This window comes from Microtus oregoni, unplaced genomic scaffold (genome assembly GCF_018167655.1).
Source record: "Microtus oregoni isolate MIOR12 unplaced genomic scaffold, Mior012 000044F_ref0000062, whole genome shotgun sequence".
In the NCBI taxonomy this organism is placed as follows: Eukaryota; Metazoa; Chordata; class Mammalia; order Rodentia; family Cricetidae; genus Microtus; species Microtus oregoni.
Window position 1 is genome coordinate 6,672,199 of NW_024543218.1, and position 21,656 is coordinate 6,693,854.

Sequence of the window (21,656 nt, forward strand, 5' to 3'; positions counted from 1 at the left end):
TGGCATAGCTGCAGTAGGTCCTGGGGAAGAGTCTGACTGTGGCACCGCTGTGGTAGGTCCCCTTCATTGAAACTGGGGAAGAGTATGACTGTGGCACTGCTGCGGTAGGTACTGGGGAAGAGTGTGACTGTGGCACCGCTGCGGTAAGACCCGGGGAAGAGTGTGACTGTGGCACTGCTGCGGTAGGTCCTGGGGAAGAGTGTGACTGTGGTACCGCTGCGGTAGGTCCCGGGGAAGAGTCTGACTGTAGCACCGCTGCGGTAAGACCCGGGGAAGAGTGTGACTGTGGCACTGCTGCGGTAGGTCCTGGGGAAGAGTGTGACTGTGGTACCGCTGCGGTAGGTCCCGGGGAAGAGTGTGACTGTAGCACCGCTGCGGTAGGTCCCCTTCATTGAAGCTGGGGAGAGTATGACTGTGGCACCGCTGTGTTAGGTCCTGGGGAAGAGTGTGACTGTGGCACTGCTGTGGTAGGTTCTGGGGAAGAGTGTGATTGTGGCACCGCTGCAGTAGGTCCCGGGGAAGAGTCTGACTGTGGCACCGCTGCGGTAGGTCCTGGGGAAGAGTGTAACTGTGGCACCGCTGCGGTAGGTCCTGGGGAAGAGTGTGACTGTGGCACCCTTGCTGTAGATCCCCTGTCATTTTGAAGACCAGTTTTGGGTAGCTAGGAGTCATTCTAGCTCCATGCCCTTGAGATAATACTAAGCATTATACCTAGACATTTTATAGGATTTGTGGATGAATGATTGTCATTGTGAGCTTGAACATTTACTTTAAAAAAAAGTCTTGGCGTTTTTGGGAAAATGACATTTTCTAGTGTTTTTTCAACGGCTTATATTCCTTAGGAATGTGCCCTTGAAGGGGCAGAGTGCTGTAAGAAGTGCACCTTGACCCAGGATTCTCAATGCAGTGATGGTCTCTGTTGTAAAAAGTGCAAGGTAAATAAGTGGCCAAAGGTTGAAGGGGAGGCGTGTGCTCAAACTGTTAAGTCTAGGTCCATATAACCTAAAAGCACTATCCAACAGGGAGCAAATGACTGAAGTCCCAGTGGTTCCAAGATCCTCCTACCGTCTCCTGAAGTGTGGCTTTGTTAGCATTCTCATGTAATAGTTAACTGACCCAGTGTCTTAAGCCAGAATATGAGAGAGCTGGGACCTGACCCGGTTACTTCTCCGCCGCTGTTCTTCTCATCCTGCCTCCTTAAAGAGGACCCATCTCAGAGTAGAAGACGTCCAATATAGTCTTCTTTTCTTTCTGTGCATCTTTGTACATCCTACAGCATCAGTATCTTAGGCAACAAGAGGCATGTTTTAGACAAGATCACACTATATTGACATGGAAACATGCATGACTCTTTGTCTCTTAATTGGTGTAGTTATCAGTGCATGTTTGTTAAGTGCATAAGTGAACATGCATGTTACTTCCAATAAATATCTTCAGATTGGATAGCTTTGATGGGTTAAAGAAAGGTGGCATATAAAACTGTCGTGGCAACTGTCCTCTTTGGGCTAAGCACTTTTGACTTGTGTCATCTTAAATCCGGGTTTCCTGACTGGCACCAACACTCTTGTCTGGCTAAGAATAAGACACTGTCTGTAGTCAGGGCGTGCCTTTTGCTTTATCGAACATTAGCAACATCCTTGGGTTGCACCCATTAGATTGTAGAAGAACTTCCTCACTTGTGACAACCCAGAATGTCTCCAGATGTTGTAAAAAAAAATGTCACCTTTGGGCCAAAATCACCCCTGCCTGCTATTGCTTAGATAACACTCACAGGCACACTTTTGGAATAGGCATGGCCATCCCGATTTTGACACTTGAGCTGTTCTGATCTAATGGATGCTAAAGAACCTGCAGAGGCTGGCTCAGAGGAAGGCACAGCTGTCTGCTGATGCCCAGCCCTGCTAGCAGTGGTTCCTATCGTTTCCCCTCCATTGCTGTGTCTCTGGCTGCTTTTTGTGAGGTCTCCGAAAGCACTTTCTTCAACGGGAGGTTAAACCACATGTGATACAGATGCTCTCTCTCTCGGCTTGGGTGCCTGGAAGGTTCTGAGCAGTGAGTCAGGGAGCAGGGTCCTGGGCACAAACACAGAGATGGGCCCAGTCCCCGGTATCAGCAATTCTGAGAGGAAAGAGGAGAGGGGGGCGTGAGAGAGCTCTGACAACTACATTGTCCCTGTTCTGCTGTGTTATAAGGAGTTAGATTGCAGTCTATAAACGCAGTGACACTCAAGGCTGATTCCACAGCATCACACGTACAGGAAGTATTTGGAAACCAAGTAGCACAAACACTTCTAGAGGTTCTAATAAGAGAAAGTCAGAAGAGATGAGACAGGGGATAGGAAGGAAAGCTTGGGGAAAATGGCTTTGCTGGGAAGTAACTGTGATGCAGTCCAAAATGTAACTTTAAAATTCTCGGTGGAGAAGACAAGAAGCAGAAGCAAAACCTCAAAGATGAAGGTGTAAATAAGAAAGGAGGCTAAAGCCCCAGTTCAGATTGCTTGAAAAAATTCCTGGAGCATGGGCTAACTCTTCCTTGAAGCTCTGCCCCATTTTAGCAGGATATTGTGACACTTATGTGTGGTGAATATGGAAGTTACCTCACCTACGAGAAACTATGACTTGCAATTAATTAAAATAGCAGTTTATTGAATAAATTTGTTTTGTGCACCCTGCCATCTTAAAGTAGTTTAAGGTGTTCTTTGCCAAAGACTTTTCATTTTGCTTTTTATTCCTATGGGACTATGAGAGTGTCTTTTTTTTTTTAATCTTTTCCCAGTTTTGCACACTGAGTGATGTTCTTTTCAGTTTCAGCCTTTAGGGACTGTGTGCCGAGAAGCAGTCAATGATTGTGATATTCGTGAAATATGTTCAGGAAATTCAAGCCAGGTAATCTATTCAATAATTACCCAACACAGGGTAACTACAGGGGAAGTGGGGACAGCTTGTGTGTGTTACAGTAAAAATGCACATGAGGCAAGATGTCACTTGACTCTGTCCCATCACACCGGAGGTTGGGGATCAGACCAAGGCCTTGTGCATACCAGGCAAATGTTCTATTAAGATTCATATCTGGCTCTTACATTTGTATCATTATTGGCCAGCATCTGTTTTGATTGTCTTGCAAAGTCTTACATGACAACACTAAGAAACAAAGAGACCTGTTGTGACTGAGGAAATACACCGGGAAGATGGGACAAGGTGGGTCATTGATCACGAAGAGCATCTTCCCCTTCCCCATTGACCAGATGACACAAGGCTAGGAGAGAGGTTGCCGTTTTGTGGTGTTTGTGTTTTGTTTAGCAAAGCCATAGAAACTGAGATTCATACATCAGGGACTGCTATCATTCTCTTTGCTGCCAGAGAAGACAAATTAAGTAATGATATACTTATAGTTGTAAAGATGATTGATTTTTAAGGCTACAAAGAGATCTTTATGTAAGCGTAGTCTCCTTTCTTACTCTGTAATTATCAGCCTTCCTAGCTAATGCCTCATGGCAATAAGGACACAATAATTACTACCAAGGCTCCTAGGCATAAGTATACTGCACCAGTATGATTATAAATAAACATGTATTCTTAAAAAGCCATAACCCCAGGCTTTTCAGAGGTGCTGTGTTAAGTTAAACAGGGTTAGGTTAATCAGGATTGCTATAGGGGATTGTTCTCACAAACTCATGGTTACCTTCATCATATATTGCATCCATTATGAATGATGTCTGTAAAACCATACAGCAATGATATACAAGGAAGTTTATATGGCAAAAAAGGAGCAGAAAGTTATGTGTCTGTAGTTTCATTTGACTTTTATCTTAAACATTAGGTTTTATGGGAAAGGGTGGAGATGGATATCTAGAAAGTAAAGCTAGCTGCACGGGGTGGTCTCTGTCACATCTTTTCTCTATCCCTCTGCCTCTTCCCCAAGAGACTATATGATCATGTTTTTCTCTCACTGCAGTAATGAATTGTGCATGGCTGGTTGTATCCTCACCAGATACTTTACAATTTTTAAAGTACTTCAAGGAAAAATAATGATAAAGCATAGCATTATATCCACAGTTAATAACAGGCAACTTGACACTCCCCCCCCCTTCAAGATCCTCCCCATGTTTGTCTTTTTCTCAAAAGATATTTTTATTTCTAAATTTCTCTGACGAATAATGAGTTCATACTAGATTTTGAGATGTGTCTCCCTTTAGTTGATATTGTCTCCAGCTTCCTGCCCCTGCTCCCTCTGCTGTTCCTCTACCCCCAGCATTTTAAGTGAAAGGCTATGTTGTTCCTGGTGGCCAAAGGGAGGAAATTCTACTTATAGCTTCACTGATGGGGGCCTGCTCCTCACTTTTGTCTTAAGCCCTGCCTTCTTCTCTAAGGAATATTGTCTCTGAATGAAGCATACGCTAATGCATATGTTATTTTCCGAGCCATTCTCGTAAGTTCTCTGCTTTTGTGGCTGTGTAATCAGTTTTTACCTTGGCAAGATGTCATATTTTTAAAGTGATGCTCAGCAACTCTATTTCCTCCTACCTGCTTTTAATCTTCTGCTTTTTATTTATAGGTAGTTCAAAGGGCTAGGTGTATTGTCTACTGTAATTTATAAACTGAGAGGACTGACAGGAGTTAATCCGTCTTGTGTTTGGTCTGCGTTTGGATGATAATTTGTTCTTTCTCTCTAGTGTGCCCCCAATGTACACAAAATGGATGGATATTCCTGTGACAGTACTCAGGTAGGTCACTCACTTTTGCCTAAAATTTCCGTGGGTACCAGCATGAGAGAAATACAGAAATTTTATATCAATAAGAAGATGCAGGGGGGAGAGGGGCTTGGTCCTGCCCCAATTTAATGTGTCAGACTTTGCTGACTCCCCATCGGAGCCCTTGCCTGTTGGGAGGAGTGGATGGGAGATGGGCTGGGGGAGAGTTCGGTGGGGATGGGAGGAGGGGTCCCAGAAGGGAGAATTGCGGTTGGAATGTAAAATGAAATTTAAAAAAGTGAATAAAAAAGAAGATCAGTTTGAATGGTTCATAATCACTTCAGATGGCCACACTCAAGGGCCGTTCTCAGCCGTATGTTCTTTTTCTGTTGTCTAACACAGCAGAGATTGTTTTCACTGATGGATATTCGCTCTCTCATTTTAGGGAATTTGCTTTGGAGGAAGGTGTAAAACCAGAGATAGACAATGCAAATACATCTGGGGGCAAAGTAAGTTAAGTCACATGACTTGATTGTTTTTTTCCACACAGTTTTGGCACACTCCTTTAAGGACATACGGGCTAGAAATAAATTGCTAATACTTAATAACTAGGGGGCTTCTTAAAACCACTTCAGCGTTAGGTAGGTAATTTCTTTTCTAGAAATTAGAGAAGGGCACTTTCCTTGGGAAACAATGGCCCCAAAGTTCTGGCTAGTTGGCAGTGCCTGTGGATGAGACAGCAGGTGCCTTTGCTGCCAGGCAGGCGAGCCCACCTGGAGCACAGCTTGGAGAACAGAGCAGACTTGATTTCAGCTCCTCAGCTCAGTTCCCTTGAGCGAAGGATCCCATATGGCACTCATACAGCCATATGGAGTGGACATGGTCTCTGGGTAGGGTATCCTTGCCTTAGACCTAAACATTTTAATTCCGTTGCTTTTTCCTCATCTACTATCTTCTTTAAGCTCCAACTGGCTTTTGTAGTTAGAGGTGACCTTCTGCTGAGGTCCTGCAAAAGACAAAAACGTTTAATTTATTCTCTTCAAAATCTGTCTGAGTTCTAAAGGAGAATATATAACATTTGTATTTAAATAATATATTTTAAGATGACAGTATAATTAAAATTGTATTTAAGTTTTACTAAATTTAAATTGTGTATTTCCCCAGAATTTCTAGGCAATATTTTTGGAAGATGTTTTTGTTCTAAACTCTTTAAAAAATATTTCTCAGGTGGAGTGTTACTATGTAGTCTAGCCATGTATCTTGGCCAATTATACCTTGATTTTGTAGCTTCTTGCCTTAATTTCCCAAGTGCTGGAATTACAGGCTTGGGCTACCATGTCTAGACTAGTCAAAGTTCTTTTTTTTTTTTAATTATTTGTGTGTGTGTGTGTGAGATTTGGTTTGTTTATTTATTTATTTATTTATTTATTTTTGGTTTTTTGAGACAGGGTTTCTCTGTGGTTTTGGAGCCTGTCCTGGAACTAACTCTTGTAGACCAGGCTGGTCTCGAACCCACAGAGATCCGCCTGCCTCTGCCTCCCAAGTGCTGGCATTAAAGGCGTGCGCCACCACCGTCTGGCTTCAAAGTTCTTTTGAGAGCTGATTTTTACAGGAAAACTCTAAAACAAATCGTGATCCTATATCAGAGGTAGTGACTGGAATCCTTTAGGTAGGGAACGTGTGTTCTCTGAGTCTCTTGAGAAGCATTGGGATGAGAAAAAAAATTTAGTTATGCGGGTTTGTGCTCTCAGTTTTCCTTCCTCTACTTGAGCAGAACAGCTGAGGAACAGTGATGTCATTAGCCGCTGTTCACTATGCGCACCTCTAGTGTCCCTGCTCAAATGCCTAGTGACAGAGATGTGTAGCAAGGATTGTGCAATTTCATGTCAGGGGATACGTTTCCTGGGGCCCAAGTCTAACCATGAAGTTCATTTGTGATTTATGTATACATACATATCCTGAAGATAATTTTATATAATATTTTTAGTATATTTAATGCATAAGCATTTTTAATGAGACTTCTTATATTGGATTAGGACGTGGACTTTACTTTTGAAAAATACTTTGTGTGTGTGTGTGTGTGTGTGTGTGTGTGTGGTATGTACATGTATTTGTGCAGGTGTGCATGCCTGTGCATCCACAGAAGGCCGAGGAGGACATCAGATGGCCTATTCCATCACTCTCCACCTTATTCTGTGGAGACAGGCTCTCCTTGGACCAGGACATAAGCTGGCAGTCAGCAAGCTCTGGCCATGCTCCTGCCTCTACTCCCATAGCTCAGGGGTCGCAGGCACATGCATGCTCATGTCTGGCTTTGTACATGATTTGATCCCAAGTTCTCCTACTTGCACAGTACGTTCTGTTACTCACCAGGCCATCTCTTCAGCCTAGATCATGGAGTTTTCTACATGTGATTGTGGGGTCGTGTGAGCTCTTGAAACATCTTGGAAGATGAAACATTTCAGAATTTGGATTAGCAAAGCGTAACTTATATCACCAACTTTCATTTGATTAATTTACAAAAGTATTATTTTTTTGTTTGTTTGGTTTTTATTGTTGTTGTTTTCTCTCTGCCTTTTTCAAATAGGATCTCCATTTGGTCTAGGCTGGTCTTGAGTCTCCTGTGTAATTTAGGAGGATGATCTTGAACTCGTAATCCTCCTGCCTGCATCTCTGGCTTGCTGAGCTGAGATTGTTATCCCACCCTCTCTGGCTGGAAAACCATTTCTTTCTAGCAGGTGACTCTGATGGTCAGCACTGGCTTCAGAAGAGATCAAAGCCTGCAAGGATGATGCAACACCTTAAAGCGATCTTTGCATTTATAGATAGCATGAACCCAATCTCATCCAAAAGCAGAATACAGTTTTTTTTATTTATAGCAGTTAAGAATTGGTAAGCAAGGTGCTGTTTCTTGAATCTGATTGTACTACATAGATGTTTAAATAATATTGCCCTTCTTAGTAATAAAGTTTCTGATTGAGACTCACGCATTCGGTACTGAGATTAAAATGTGTGTTCAAGGATAGCACCATCTCCTAATTCACATCAGATCCTGGGGCGTGTTCCCACAGTCTGTAGTCTACTTCCCCTCAGACAGCCACGTATACTGGCTTTCCGATATCACATAAGGTTTCGTGGAAGATGTGCCCAAGCCAAGCGGTATGGTACACTTTTGTAAGTGATGGTGCAATTTTTGTGTTTGTCCTGGATAGCACTAGAGTGAACAACTCCTTAATCTGCAGCTCCTGAGTTCCTTCCATCTCTGATGGGACATTCTTTTCTGCTTCAGAGGTAACGGCATCAGACAAGTACTGCTATGAGAAGCTGAACATCGAGGGGACGGAGAAGGGTAACTGTGGAAAAGACAAGGACACCTGGATACAGTGCAACAAACGGTGAATGCCGACACTAACCCCGACCTCAGCCTTCATTCCGTTTACAAGCATAAGTTCCAAGTGGGACCTTCCTGCTTTGGGTGCTTAATAAAATGCACTACCTTGTCTGTTCTTCTCATCTTTCCTCAGAGCCCCAGCATCACTGATGACCCTGATGCTTGAATTATACCTGGGCCTCTTTCTCAGGGTCTAGGTTATTCTTGTAGTTGCTACACTTTCTCACATAGACAGGGCCTCCCAGCATCTTAAGACTGAGGAAGAATAAAGCCGCCATCACCAACACTGTTGAGTAAATTAGCTAGCTCTGACCTTTCTTAACTACCTCTTGTCTTTGCTGAATGTCTCAGTGTTTCACTCTCCCATGTAGATAAGAGTAATTGACCCATCTCTCTGCACTGACCCCATCTTTCTGCACTGACCCCATCTCTCTACACTGACCATACCTCTCTGCACACTGACCCCATCTCTCTGCATGCTGACCCCATCTCTCTGCCATGACCCCATCTCTCTACACTGACCCCAGCTCTCTGCACACTGACCCCATCTCTCTACACACTGACCCCAGCTCTCTGCACACTGACCCCAGCTCTCTACACACTGACCCCAGCTCTCTGCACACTGACCCCAGCTCTCTGCACACTGATCCCAGCTCTCTGCACACTGACCCCATCTCTCTGTCATGACCCCATCTCTCTGCACACTGACCCCATCTCTCTGCACACTGACCCCATCTCTCTGCCATGACCCCATCTCTTTGCACACTGACCCCAGCTCTCTGCACACTGACCCCAGCTCTCTGCACACTGACCCCAGCTCTCTGCACACTAACCCCAGCTCTCTGCACACTGACCCCATCTTTCTGCCCTGACCCTACCTCTCTGCATGCTGACTCCTCCATCTTTCTGCATACTGACTAACTCTGTCTTTCTGCACGTTGACTCCATCTCTCTGCGTGTTGTCCAAACATGAATCATGGTTGGTTTCCCCTTTGCTCCTTACCATTTATTGTGAATTTATCCTTTTATTTCCATTGTTATTGTCATTGGCACAACTAAGCCCTATAATGTAACTACTACAAAAACCCCTTGAGTGTTCTCTACCAGCATCTCAAATGTACTATTACTGGAATAATCTAAATCCTCTTAAATATGTCAATTTGTTGCTCAAACTTTGTTAGCTCCTCGTAGCTAATTAACAGGGTCACCCTTCTCATATAGCAAACATGCACTGTGTGCTAGGTACTGCATCTCACTTTGATGAGCCTGCCACTTAAACATCATGACAGCCCTCTCATTTTAGAGATGAAGAAACCAAGGAAAACTTAGTGTCTGTGCCCAAGATCCTGTAGCCAGGACTAGAGAAAGAGTTAGTATCTTATATTCTTTCTCTATTTATACATTATATGTATATATAATTTACATTATATATGTTATTATAAGGAATAAGTTATTACCTTTTATACATTGTTGATAAATATAGGGCCCATTTTTCTCTGTTATCTATTATATAAAGTCTGGTGTTTCCTTAACTGCTGGAACATCTCTCTAGCTTCCAAGTCTAATATTTCCATTTGGGATTTTGCGGCTATGTTAATTTTTCTGCTGTTTTTTTGTTTTGTTTTGTTTTTTGAAACAGGGTTTCTCTATGTGTAGCTCTGGCTGTCCTGGAACTCGATTTATAGACAAGGCTGGCTTCAAGCTCACAGATCCAACTGTTTCTGCCTCCTGATTGTTAGGACTAAAGGGGTGTGCCACCACCATCCGGCTTTGTGTTTATAAGATTTTCATTTAAATATATGTCATCACTAAATAATAACTAAAATGTGTTTGGTAAAAGAATACATAAAGCAGTATTTTAATTCTAGAAACTTATATGTTAACTTCTAAGCACACGCGATGTCTTTAGAAGGCTGCAGAGGCTGTGGCTGAGAGTCTGTTGAGCTGTAGGTTATCTCCTCTGGGCTTTGGGAGACGGTGTAGAAGCAGCTTTAAGGCTCGTGCACAGTTTGTTCATTTACCCAGCCCTTACCATGTTACTCATACCCAGCCGTACACTGTATGCAAGTCATTCTGATTAAAAAGGTGGTTTTGATGGATAATTTTCTTTAAACAAATATTTGAGCTAATAAGCACTAAGAGACAGGCTAGAAGGTTATTAGGACTTCGGATCACTGTTCAGAGTTTAGGGAAGTCAGATTTGAGAGCAGGAGGCAAACTGGCAATGTTTTGTTGTATTTTGCTTAGCGTACACATAACTACTGTAGCTGATGGATAATAAATACTAGCAATAGGGAAGACATAACTCCAAAAGTACACGTTTCCTTTTGTCTTTGTGGAAGAGATCAAGTTAATAATTTTGCTCTTTTAACACAGGGATGTACTTTGTGGTTACCTTTTATGCACCAATATTGGCAATATCCCAAGGCTTGGAGAACTCGATGGTGAAATCACATCTACATTAGTTGTGCAACAAGGAAGAACATTAAACTGCAGGTAATTACCTAAACATCCCATGATCAGATTAGTCCCTTTAAATTCCAAGGACACTGCTTGGTCCTGCTATTGTTTCCAGTGTGTGTGCTAGTTCGTGGTCAGAACTTGAATCTGGTTCATAAAGGTGATCAAGTCAATCCTAACAGGCGAGAAATGAAAGCTACTAAGAATGATGCATGGCAGCTGCTATGTGGCTGCTGGAGTCGCTCAGCAAAGTCCTCCAGGATTTGGCTTGCTTTTCCCTCTTATTCAGGATGATTTGCGACTTCTGGACAGAGTCATTCAGCACATGGCTGCTCATTTTGCTTCTTTCTGAAGCTCCACAAAATTAAATTTCCTTTTGTAGTTATATATCTGCAGGAAAAGACAAAAATGGAGTAGAGGCAGTAGCAACCCAAATCTAGAATGTGTACACATAAATGGCTATGTGGCTCAAACTTAGGGGAGCCTTTGAGAGAGTTGAGTTCATAGATCAGGAAGAGGGAAAGCTGAAACCCAACCGGAGATGTCTAGTAACATCTCAGAAAACTGAGAAACTGGCAGCATAATCTGCTGTTTAAGGAGGAATTAGATGAGTTTCAAGGAAGGTTTTGGATAAAGAGGCTATATGGAAGTTTGGGGAAGAAAGAAAAAGAAAAAAGGGAGTCTAATGCACAAATTCCTCTCATGATTCAGCCACAAAGGGGCTAGCCCACCCTCTCATTGGAGACTCAGGCTAGGCCACTCTCCCACTGGAGATTCAGACTTTGTCTCCACAGGGAATAAAAGAGAATGTTCCAAAGTCGAAGGGTTGATATCAGGGTCATGTGAAAGTGGTTCAGCCTTGAGGAATGCTCTCTGAGAATGTCCAGAAAGTTCCATATGTCTGTCTGGTCAGTACTGACAGGCATGCACAGAAAGTTTCCAGCATGAAAAATTAGAGTGAACAGAAAACCCCAAGAGACGTTTTATCATGAAATGAAAATATAATGTTCTACTTTAATCAAACAGACTATAAAAGAAAAATATTCTCTTGGATTAAAATACAACAGCAGAAGTGAAGCTTAGTGGTTGAAATTGACTCCCTGGAAATAGGGCAACATCACACAAAATAAACGGTCTACCTTTGTATCTTTTTTGTCTATCTATCTATCTATCTATCTATCTATCTATCTATCTATCTATCATCTGTCTGCCTATCCATAAATTTATCTTCTATCTATCTACCTATCTATCCATCCATTTATCTTCTGTCTACCTATCGATCCATTTTTCTTCTATCTATGTATTCATCCATTTATCATCTATCTATCTATGTATCTATCTATCATCTATCTATGTATCTATCTATCATCTCTGTGTATGTATGTATGTATGTATGTATCTATCTATCTATCTATCTATTTATCTATCATCTATGTATCTTTTATTGCTTCTGTTTTCCTGAGGAGCATTAACCAATATATTTACAAATATAAAAAAACTTGGTTTTTACTTAAAAAAGAAAGAGAGCAATGAGAACAAGCTCCCTGATTAGAATAGAAATAAAGATGAACAGAGGTAGTAAGAAAAAAATTGTCGGCCAGTGACATCAGAGAGAGATGTAAACTTCATGATGGAAACTGTGGGGCAAAGAAGAGTCATCAAGTTTCCACAGAAAAGGCTCGGGAATTAGAGTGGCCTAAGGTTTGTCACCAGGAGTCCAGGAAATCAGAAGACGTTGGGAAATTATTTATAAATTAAAATTTTGTATTAAACTCAAGCCAGGGTTCCTAGAACATAGCTCTAAGCCCAGAACTCAAAGGCTGAGGCGGGAGAAGGAAGAGTTTGAGGTGAGCCTTGACTACATAGCAAGATTCTGTCTAAAAAAAAAAAAATCAGATACACTTCATACTAGAAAATGACAGTTTAGCATGCAAATTTCCCAAAAATGTATTCTCCTACACCTCTTTTCAAAAAGTTAATGGAACGGTTAAACCCCATAAAAGTGAAGTTTAAACAAAGGAAGAGAAAGGCAAGGTACAGAGGAAGCAGGTTCTTCACTGAGAGACAGAGGCTGACAGTGAGAGGGACCCAGGATTTACAGCTCTGTGGCAGGTACAGGGCAAAACCAGAATAGACAGGAAGGAGCTGGAGGGAACTGTAGAACACATCTCCCCAGAAAATGATCTGATGCTTGCTCGGGTGTGTTTTCAGTGGGGATTAGCAGCCAGGGAAATGTGGGTTGATTTTCTATTAAAGATGGTAAATGCATAGGAAAGTAGACAAATGAAAGAATAATCTAAGGTAAAATAAAAAGTAATTCAGAAAGTGAAAGTTTAATTATTAGCATTTGCATAGTAATAATAATGTACATATTTATTGTTGATTAAATCAAGTTTATTATGAAAGGATAAGGAAAGGAGAAATTGCATATAGAACTATCAAGGGAAATAAGGAGATAAATTTGCTTGTATATTGATGTGGGAGTGTTATATATCAATCTGTTGATTTCATTGGTTAAGCAATAAAGAACCTGCTTGGCCCTGATAGGTTAAAACATAGGTGGGAGGAGTAAACAGAACAGAATGCTGGGAGGAAGAGGAAGTGAGCTCAGAGACGTCATGCTCCCCTCTCCGGGACAGAGGCGATAGCTCTGCTCTCTTAGGCAGACGCAGGAAGCTCAGACCCAGGATGGACGTAGGCTAGAATCTTCCCGGTAAGCGCACCTAGCGGTGCTACACAGATGATTAGAAATGGGCTAAATTAATATGTGAGAATTAGCCTAGAAGAGGCTAGATAGAAATGGGCCAAGCAGTGTTTAAATGAATACAGTTTGTGTGTTGTTATTTCGGGCATAAGCTAGCAGGTGGCCGGGGTGCTGGGGACGCAGCCCCACCGCTCATATTACTACAGTATATGGAGAAATGAATTGATAATACCTACAGTTAAAAATAAAATAAATCAGTATAGTATACATTTTGAGGCATAATAATAGCAGAGGACCAGTAGTGTAGAAAGTGGCTCTCTCCTAGGAAGGCTGTGGGCAGGGATAACTATTTCGTTTAAGAACCCAATTTACCTAATGCTGGGGAAATGACTCAGTTGGTAAAGTCTTATTATTTAAACACGAGGACCTGAGTTCAATCCCTAGGACCAGCAGCATCCATGTAAAACATTTGAGCACATTTCCCAATGCAAGGTACAGACAGAAGGATCCTTGAGACTTGCTGGGGAATCTGTGAGCTCCACCTTGAATGAGTGAGGACATCCTTGCTCAAAAAAGACAGTGGAGAGCAGTTGAGAAAGACACTCAGCATTGACTTCTGACCACCACACATGTACACATTCATACACACATGCATACACAGGCACACATGTGCACACACACATGAATGAAAACATGGACACAAAAGCACCAGTTCATGCGTTTGGTTACACATGCACAATAATTTTGATAAAAATTAATATGGAAATTTTTGTGCTAGTGTTGGCAAGGTATAATATGAAAATATTAGTTACGCTTATATACTTTCAGCTCTTGTTGCTATTTAATTATTCTAAGAGAAAACATGTGAGCGTGCTATAATGAGCAGTGGCTACAGTGGTTTCAGCAATCCCTAATAGAATTTGCACATATACAATTCTGGGGAGCATTGTAAATTAAGTCCAATTCCAATCCTTATTTGAAACACATTTGAAATCTTGACGCATGTGTAGTAAAGCAATTAGACTTGCATATGGCATGCAAGGAAAAATAATAAAGCTAGCTCAGTTATGACCCTTACTGTAATAATTTTGTACAAATTATGTTCAATTTTAAATTACATTTTAAATTAATTTATTTTTCTTTAACTAATTTAATTAATTTTAAATTAAATTTTGTTTAAATTCAGAGGTAATACATTTATCCCTGAAAAGAGTTAGATCAAAAGTTTCTATTACTTCTTACACCTTTAAGATATTTCTGGGTGTGATGGTGTATGTCTGTAACCTTGGCACATGGAAGCAGAGGTTGGAGGAGCTAAAGTTCAGGCTGGTTTTGTTTACATTAAGAGTTTGATGCCAGCCTGGGCTACATGAAATTCTATCTCAGTGAAACAAAAGAACAAATAATTAAACAGCCTTTGACTCCAGGTTTTTATGAAATCATAAATAGAAGACCAGAGAAGGAGTATTTCCTGCTTTTAGTTTTATACTCAGGATTAACGTGAATTAATAGAACCCCGTTTTCTTCCTTGCTTCCAATTTATTGTCAGTGGCGGGCATGTTAAGCTTGAAGAAGATGTTGACCTTGGCTACGTGGAGGACGGGACACCCTGCGGCCCTCAGATGATGTGTCTGGAGCATCGGTGTCTTTCTGTGGCCTCCTTCAACTTCAGCACTTGCTTGAGCAGTAAAGCAGGCACCGTTTGCTCGGGAAATGGGGTGAGTGTCGAGCCTCGCCTTGGCAACCACCCATTTCCTCCTTACGGAAGCAGGTGGAATCCTGTAATCTCCTTCAGGTTGGACAGCGTGGTTATCCATGTTTCTGGTTGCTACGTGAACGCTAACTTCATCAAAGCTACTTGAATATTTTTGTTGTATAATCGAGAAAGTCCAGCAATAAGAAAACTTGCAATTTTCCTAATCAGTTTCTTCAGTCTTCCTTTTTTATGGTAAGAGGACGTCATACAGAGTAATGACAGGTTTTCTGTGAGACAGATTTTAGCAAACTATAATGGAATTTAAAATTTTTTTATTGTTAGCTTTTTTTTTTTTTAACATCTTGACTGCAGTGTCTCATTCCTTGCCTTCCAGTTCCTCCCCCAACCCACTCTGGCCTCCCATCCACTCCTCCTTCGTTTCTATTCAGAAAAGGGCAGACTTCCCACAGATATCAACAAAACATGGCATATCAAGTTGCAGTAAGACTAAGCACCTCCCTTTTATATTAAGGTTAGTCAAGGTGACCCAGTATGAAGAAAAGGGCCCCAAAAAGCTGGCAAAAGAGTCAGAGACAGCCCCTGCTCCCAATGCTAGTAGCCCCACAGGAAGAACAAGCTACCTAGCTGTAATGTGAGGCGTGAGAAAAGAAGAGCAAGCCAAATATTTAACTACTTAGGTCATCCGGGTACAGCTGAGTCAGCACTGACCATAAATAACCTCTGTAGCCTCACCAGAGATGACAGCCAAGGTCAAACTCGGAAATAGCAGTCTTCAGCGAACGTGCTGCTCATGGACGAACAGACAGAGTGGTACTTTTGACATTTTAATTCTGTTCTTCCAGAATTGTGTATTGACTAGCATATTTACATTATAAGCCAAACACCAGTCCCCCCTCTAAATGAACCCTCCATAAATATATCCAGTTTTCTCATTTCATCAGGAATTCCTCTTTACTATCGGTTGTCTTGATTTTTTTTGTTGTTGTTGTTCGCATGTGCTGTGATTTTCTTTTTGCTGGCATTACAGACTGTTTGATTGAATTGTGTGTATTATCCAGTTGAGGCAAAGGACCCTGTTTGGCAGTCTGAAGCTCTCAGTCCTGATCATTCCATACGATGGATATCAAATGTCTTTGGGAGCTATGCTTGGGCTGACAGTCAAAGGGTCTCTTTACTTTAGAATTTACTTTGGGAAGTAACCAGTTGTGTCATATGGCACATCAGAAGGAGAGTGCACATAATTGCATAGCTCTGCTTCTGTAACCTAAGAGGGGTAGTTCTTGTGGTACCAAAGGAGGAAGTCATGAATCACATTTTTGTCTTCCTCCTAGTGAATTTTAAATACACGCTAAAAGAAAATATGGTTTATCTCGTAATGCTTAGTTTAAGGGATTAATAAGAATAAGATTATATATAGCATAAAAATAATTTATAATAATCATGTGTTATAAAAGGTACTATCCTATATAATCAAAAATATTTTATTTATTATTTGTGTATATGGTATGTGCGTGGGTATGTGCAGATGTATGCCATGAGATATGTGGTATCAGATAACATCTTGAAGGAGTCAGTTCTTTCCTATTCATGCAGTCCTGGGATTGACTAAAGTATGAGGCTTACATAGCAAGTGTTATAACCATTGAGTCGCCTTGCCAGTCCCCTACATGTTTTTAAATTGTAGTAACAGCCAGGCGGTGGTGGCGCACGCCTTTAATCCCAGCACTCGGGAGGCAGAGGCAGGTGGATCTCTGGGAGTTCGAGGCCAGCCTGGTCTACAAGAGCTAGTTGCGGGACAGGCACCAAAGCTACAGAGAAACCCTGTCTCGAAAAACCAAAATAAATAAATAAACAAACAAACAAACAAATAAATAAATTGTAGTAACTCAACCATATGTATGGCAAGAAGCTAAAATCAGGATGGAGTTATTCTTTATGGATACCATCAAAGCCTGAGTGTGGTTGTTATGAGTACGGTTTACTTGCTTCCGTGTGACAGAGAACTAACATTTCTGCCGGCTCACCTTTGGGTTTTAGGTTTGCAGCAATGAGCTCAAGTGCGTGTGCAACAGGCACTGGACAGGTGCCGACTGCAGCACCCACTTTCCTCACAATGATGATGCAAAGACTGGCATCACCCTCTCTGGCAACGGTAGGTATCATAACATCTTTCCATATAACTGAAGAGGAATTTTCTCTATGGACATTTGCATTTGAGGTTTTTAGCATAACTCAAAAATAAATGGTACTTACATAATGAGGGGGGGAAGTCTACTTTGTGAGACCAATCATTTTTATTAAAGTATAAAGATTTGTCACTCTGAGTGTAATTTCGCCTACTGACTTCACTTTATTCTGTATTACTGCAGAGACTTTTCAAGTATTGTAATTACCTAAGGCTATGAACACACCCTAGCATCTTTTAATCAATTTATTCCTTGATAATTTCATGCACGTGTACAGGACACTGCCACACTTGTCCCTCTCACACTCCCCCATCCCCCTCTCACTCCCAGAAACCCCCTCCTTGCTCCTATCGAGTTCTCACCCAACTTTCATGCCTTTTCTCTTGTGTTTTCATTTTCTAACATTTCTTTGAAGTTAAGAAAGTAGACTGGGACATCAGTAGAATTACCATCCAGTTGAGAATTAGTTACACCCATCATCCTACTAAATATGTCTCCCGAGGCAAGGCCTCTCGTGTTTGCAGGCTTCGTTTGATCTTGTTCGGTTCCAGGAACTGGAGCGGTCTTGGCAAACAGCCTCATCTTTCCAGTCATCTGACATAACTGGGCAAAGGCAATGCTGTCCCCTGCTCCTGTGCCTCTGAAGATACTGATGCAGCCTTTGGTCCCCCACCCTCACTATCAATCTCTCTGTCCACTTCTTCACTGCCAGCTACTAGTCTCTTCGTCAAAGCAGAAACCACCTTTGGAAGGGGCAGTAGTGCTGTTTTGTGCTCAAAAGCCAGGAGTGGCCTAGGATATTAGATGGAGTTTTGCTTTCCATCTCTTATTCCTACACAAGCCGTGGACATTAGAATCACTGGCTAAAAACATGGCGTGACAACTTCAGAGAAGTTGAACCCGCGGAGGGTCCTGGAGGTCAGTCTCCATCCAGAGAACACGCGAGGCTTCTATGCCCTTCCTTGACCTTTGTCCTGCACATCTCTTCTTCTGTATTTTTGTCACATTCTTTGTAATAAACCAGAAAGCCTGAAGAAAAAAAAAAAAGAAAGTAGATTGGTGTCGGAGTGGTTAAGAACACTTGTGACTCTTGCAGAGGACCCATGTTCAGCTCTCAGTACCCACATGATGGGTTACAACTATCCATTAAGTCCAGTTCCGGGAGAACTGGCCCCAGTCTTCTCACCTCATCGGGCCCCAGGCATGCGCATGCTGTGTACATACAGGCAAGACACTCGTACACATAAAATAATAAAAATAAAGTATTTAACTTTAATGGATAATTACATATTTTTGAAATGAATAAAAAATGAGTTGACTTTTAAGCTTTTAAAAACTATTCTTTGTTCTAGTGTGTCATAGTCTAAAATATGAGAAGCCTGGAAGCAATGTAACTGTCCAAGACGACAAGGATTGAGGATATGGGTCAGGCATGACAGGAGGCAGGGATTGGGGGGTCCTAAAAACTTCATTGGCTAAAGAATAAAAGAGGAAATTAAGTGTAGGGAGTTGAAGAGTCCACACTTTAGAGATAAAATTTCCCCTTAAACAGTAATGCCATTTCATTCTTGTGGCTCCCTTTGCATGGAATAATGCTCAATTCCCAATGTCCGCTCATCTCCCAAGGCTAAGAACAAACAAAGGCACTCATCTGAGTCATCTGTGCAGGTTTGAAATCTTAGTAACGTGACTTTAACAAGGCCCCAGATGCCCTCAGGTAGTGATGGTGAATGGTCACATGGCTCTTGCTCCCCAGATCAGTGCAGTAGTAGTGCCTGGATCTCAGGGGTTTCCAGGAGACGTGACTTAGAAGTAGTCACCACGAGTTCATTGCTCCCTGTTTAAATCTCTGGAGGACCAGGAAGGGTGGGCATGCATGCTGAGTCTTAGCTAAAAAGGCCAGCGCCTTTCATGAATCAGATGATACTGTGCGATACTTACTCAGATGATACTGCTCATGCAATAGTTACTCAGATGATACTGCTCATGCAATACTTAGATGATTCTGCTCATGCAATACTTACTCAGATGATTCTGCTCATGCAATAGTTACTCAGATGATTCTGCTCATGCAATACTTAGATGATTCTGCTCATGCAATACTTACTCAGATGATACTGCTCATGCAATAGTTACTCAGATGATACTGCTCATGCAATAGTTACTCAGATGATACTGCTCATGCAATACTTACTCAGATGATTCTGCTCATGCAATACTTACTCAGATGATTCTGCTCATGCAATACTTACTCAGATGATTCTGCTCATGCAATACTTACTCAGATGATTCTGCTCATGCAATACTTACTCAGATGATTCTGCTCATGCAGTAGTTACTCAGATCATAACTGCTCGTGCAAGAGTTACTCGTGTCACTGATTTTCTTCCTTGTTTTCCCTTCTAGGTGTTGCTGGCACTAATATCATAATAGGAATAATTGCTGGCACCATTTTAGTGCTGGCCCTCATATTAGGAATAACTGCCTGGGGTTATAAGTAAGTCAAAGTTTTCAGTATTATTACTATAAAAATTTACTTTAAAGTATTTTGATTAGGGGCTAGAGACGTGGTTTGGGGGTTGGAAATACCACTGGCTCTTGCAGAGAACTCAGCTTTGATTTCCAGTACCCATCTCGGGTGGTTCATAATTCCAAGTGCCTCTAGTTCCAGGGGATCTGACACTATCTTCTAGCCTCCGTAGGTACCTGCACTCACATTTGTACGTGCGCACACACACACACACACACACACACACGCACACATGCACGCCCGTGATTAAATGTTACCTGGAAGGTTGTATATCGTTACCTCTGTATTTGTATTGAGCATCAGTATGGTCCAGCAATCAGAGATTACTCACCCTTAGTATGGTTAGAAGTAATGATAATTCCTCACATTTTAGGTTTTGAAACAACTCTTCTCCTATTTGGACAACATTGAATGTTGTTTTAAGGTCACTGAAGTGACTCAATCTTAACTGTGAGTGAATGCATACTACATCATGCATCACATCCAGAGCAGAGCCCTTTGTCCTGTCAGCCATCAATAAGTGTGAGTTTCTTCCTGTGAGGAGCAGACTCTGTGAGACTCAGTTTCATCTGCAAAATTCAGATACCTAATTCCCTCTTCAGTTTAATTCAATTCTATTCTAATTCAAATTTGGTAAATAATTTTTTGTCTTAATTTTTAAAAGTTGAGAGTAATCTGCTTTTGAATATTTAGTAGCCTCAGACATTTGCTAAGTGATTGATTCCAAACATTTTTATGTCTAGTACTTTAAATTTCCCTTATGAAGACTTATAATGTGAATTTTTCTTTAGTATTCTAGTAACTATTTAATGTCATGGCTTAAATGTAGTGTAAACCTTTCATTCTTGAGTTAGGTTTTTATTGTCAGGGCAAATACCTGAGAAAGGTTCTCTATGGCTTACATTTGAGAGGTTCCCGTCATTACGTGACTCTGTTGCTTTGGGCCTGTGCCGCCGAGGCAGAAGAGCATGGCGGGGATCACGTGGTGGAGGAAAGGGGCTTGCCAGACAAAGAGCTCACCACCATATCAAGCCCTCTGCCCCCCGAACTATTGGTCTGTGAATCCATGAGTACAGTCTAAAGACCCCGATTTCAAGCACTGCTCCGCGGGGACCACACATCAGCACACAGCTTTTGGGGACATCCAGATCCAAACTATAATAGCTCTCTTTAATATTTCAACCTAAGGCCTCTGGTGAAGTCCCAGTCAGCGCCCCATCCTGGGCTCTTCCTTTGGAAAGCCTGCATTCTAGATGTTCACCTCATTTCATAGCATAGTCCATCGTGCATCAAATGTGGATCCGAAATTGGGAATTAAAATAGTTTAGATCTGGGGACAGAAAGATGGCTCAGCAGTTATGAATACATACTGCTCTTACAGAGTGCAGTTCCCAACACCCACATTGGATGACTCAAAACTACTTCTATCTCCAGCCTCAGGGGATTTGACAACTTCTTCTGGCCTCTACAGACTCCTGTACTCATGTGCATATACAGTACACACACACACACGTACACACACACGTACACACACATACACACACACACACATACACACACACGCACACACACACGTACACACACACGTACACACACACGTACACACACACGTACACACACATACACACACACGCACACACACACAAGTACACACACACGTACGCACACATACACACACACACGCACACACACGTACACACACATACACACACACGCACACACACGTACACACACGTACACACACGTACACGCACACATACGTACAAACACACGTACACACACATACACACACGTACACACACATACACACACACGCACACACACATACACACACACGTACACACACATACACACACACGTACACACACATACACACAAACAAATACAACTTTTAAAAGGTTTTAAATTTAGAATTTACTCTGTGTCCTTTTTAAACTGATCTTTGTTCTGTGAATTATTATATTTGGAGAACACTTGG

At 41.7% G+C, this 21,656-nt stretch overlaps 1 protein-coding gene across 11 annotated transcripts in view; it reads left to right on the forward strand.

Moving 5' to 3' along the window:
- LOC121434714 (disintegrin and metalloproteinase domain-containing protein 22) overlaps positions 1–21,656 on the forward strand; it is a 224,827-nt gene that overhangs the window by 172,080 nt on the left and 31,091 nt on the right. For all 11 annotated transcript variants that reach the window (XM_041633616.1, XM_041633617.1, XM_041633619.1 and 8 more), the window contains exons 17-25: positions 843–935; positions 2,805–2,885; positions 4,673–4,723; positions 5,136–5,199; positions 7,980–8,085; positions 10,458–10,577; positions 14,795–14,963; positions 17,000–17,114; positions 19,555–19,645. In XM_041633616.1, the coding sequence (XP_041489550.1) occupies positions 843–935; positions 2,805–2,885; positions 4,673–4,723; positions 5,136–5,199; positions 7,980–8,085; positions 10,458–10,577; positions 14,795–14,963; positions 17,000–17,114; positions 19,555–19,645 (890 nt within the window). The remainder of the gene's footprint in view (positions 1–842; positions 936–2,804; positions 2,886–4,672; positions 4,724–5,135; positions 5,200–7,979; positions 8,086–10,457; positions 10,578–14,794; positions 14,964–16,999; positions 17,115–19,554; positions 19,646–21,656) is intronic.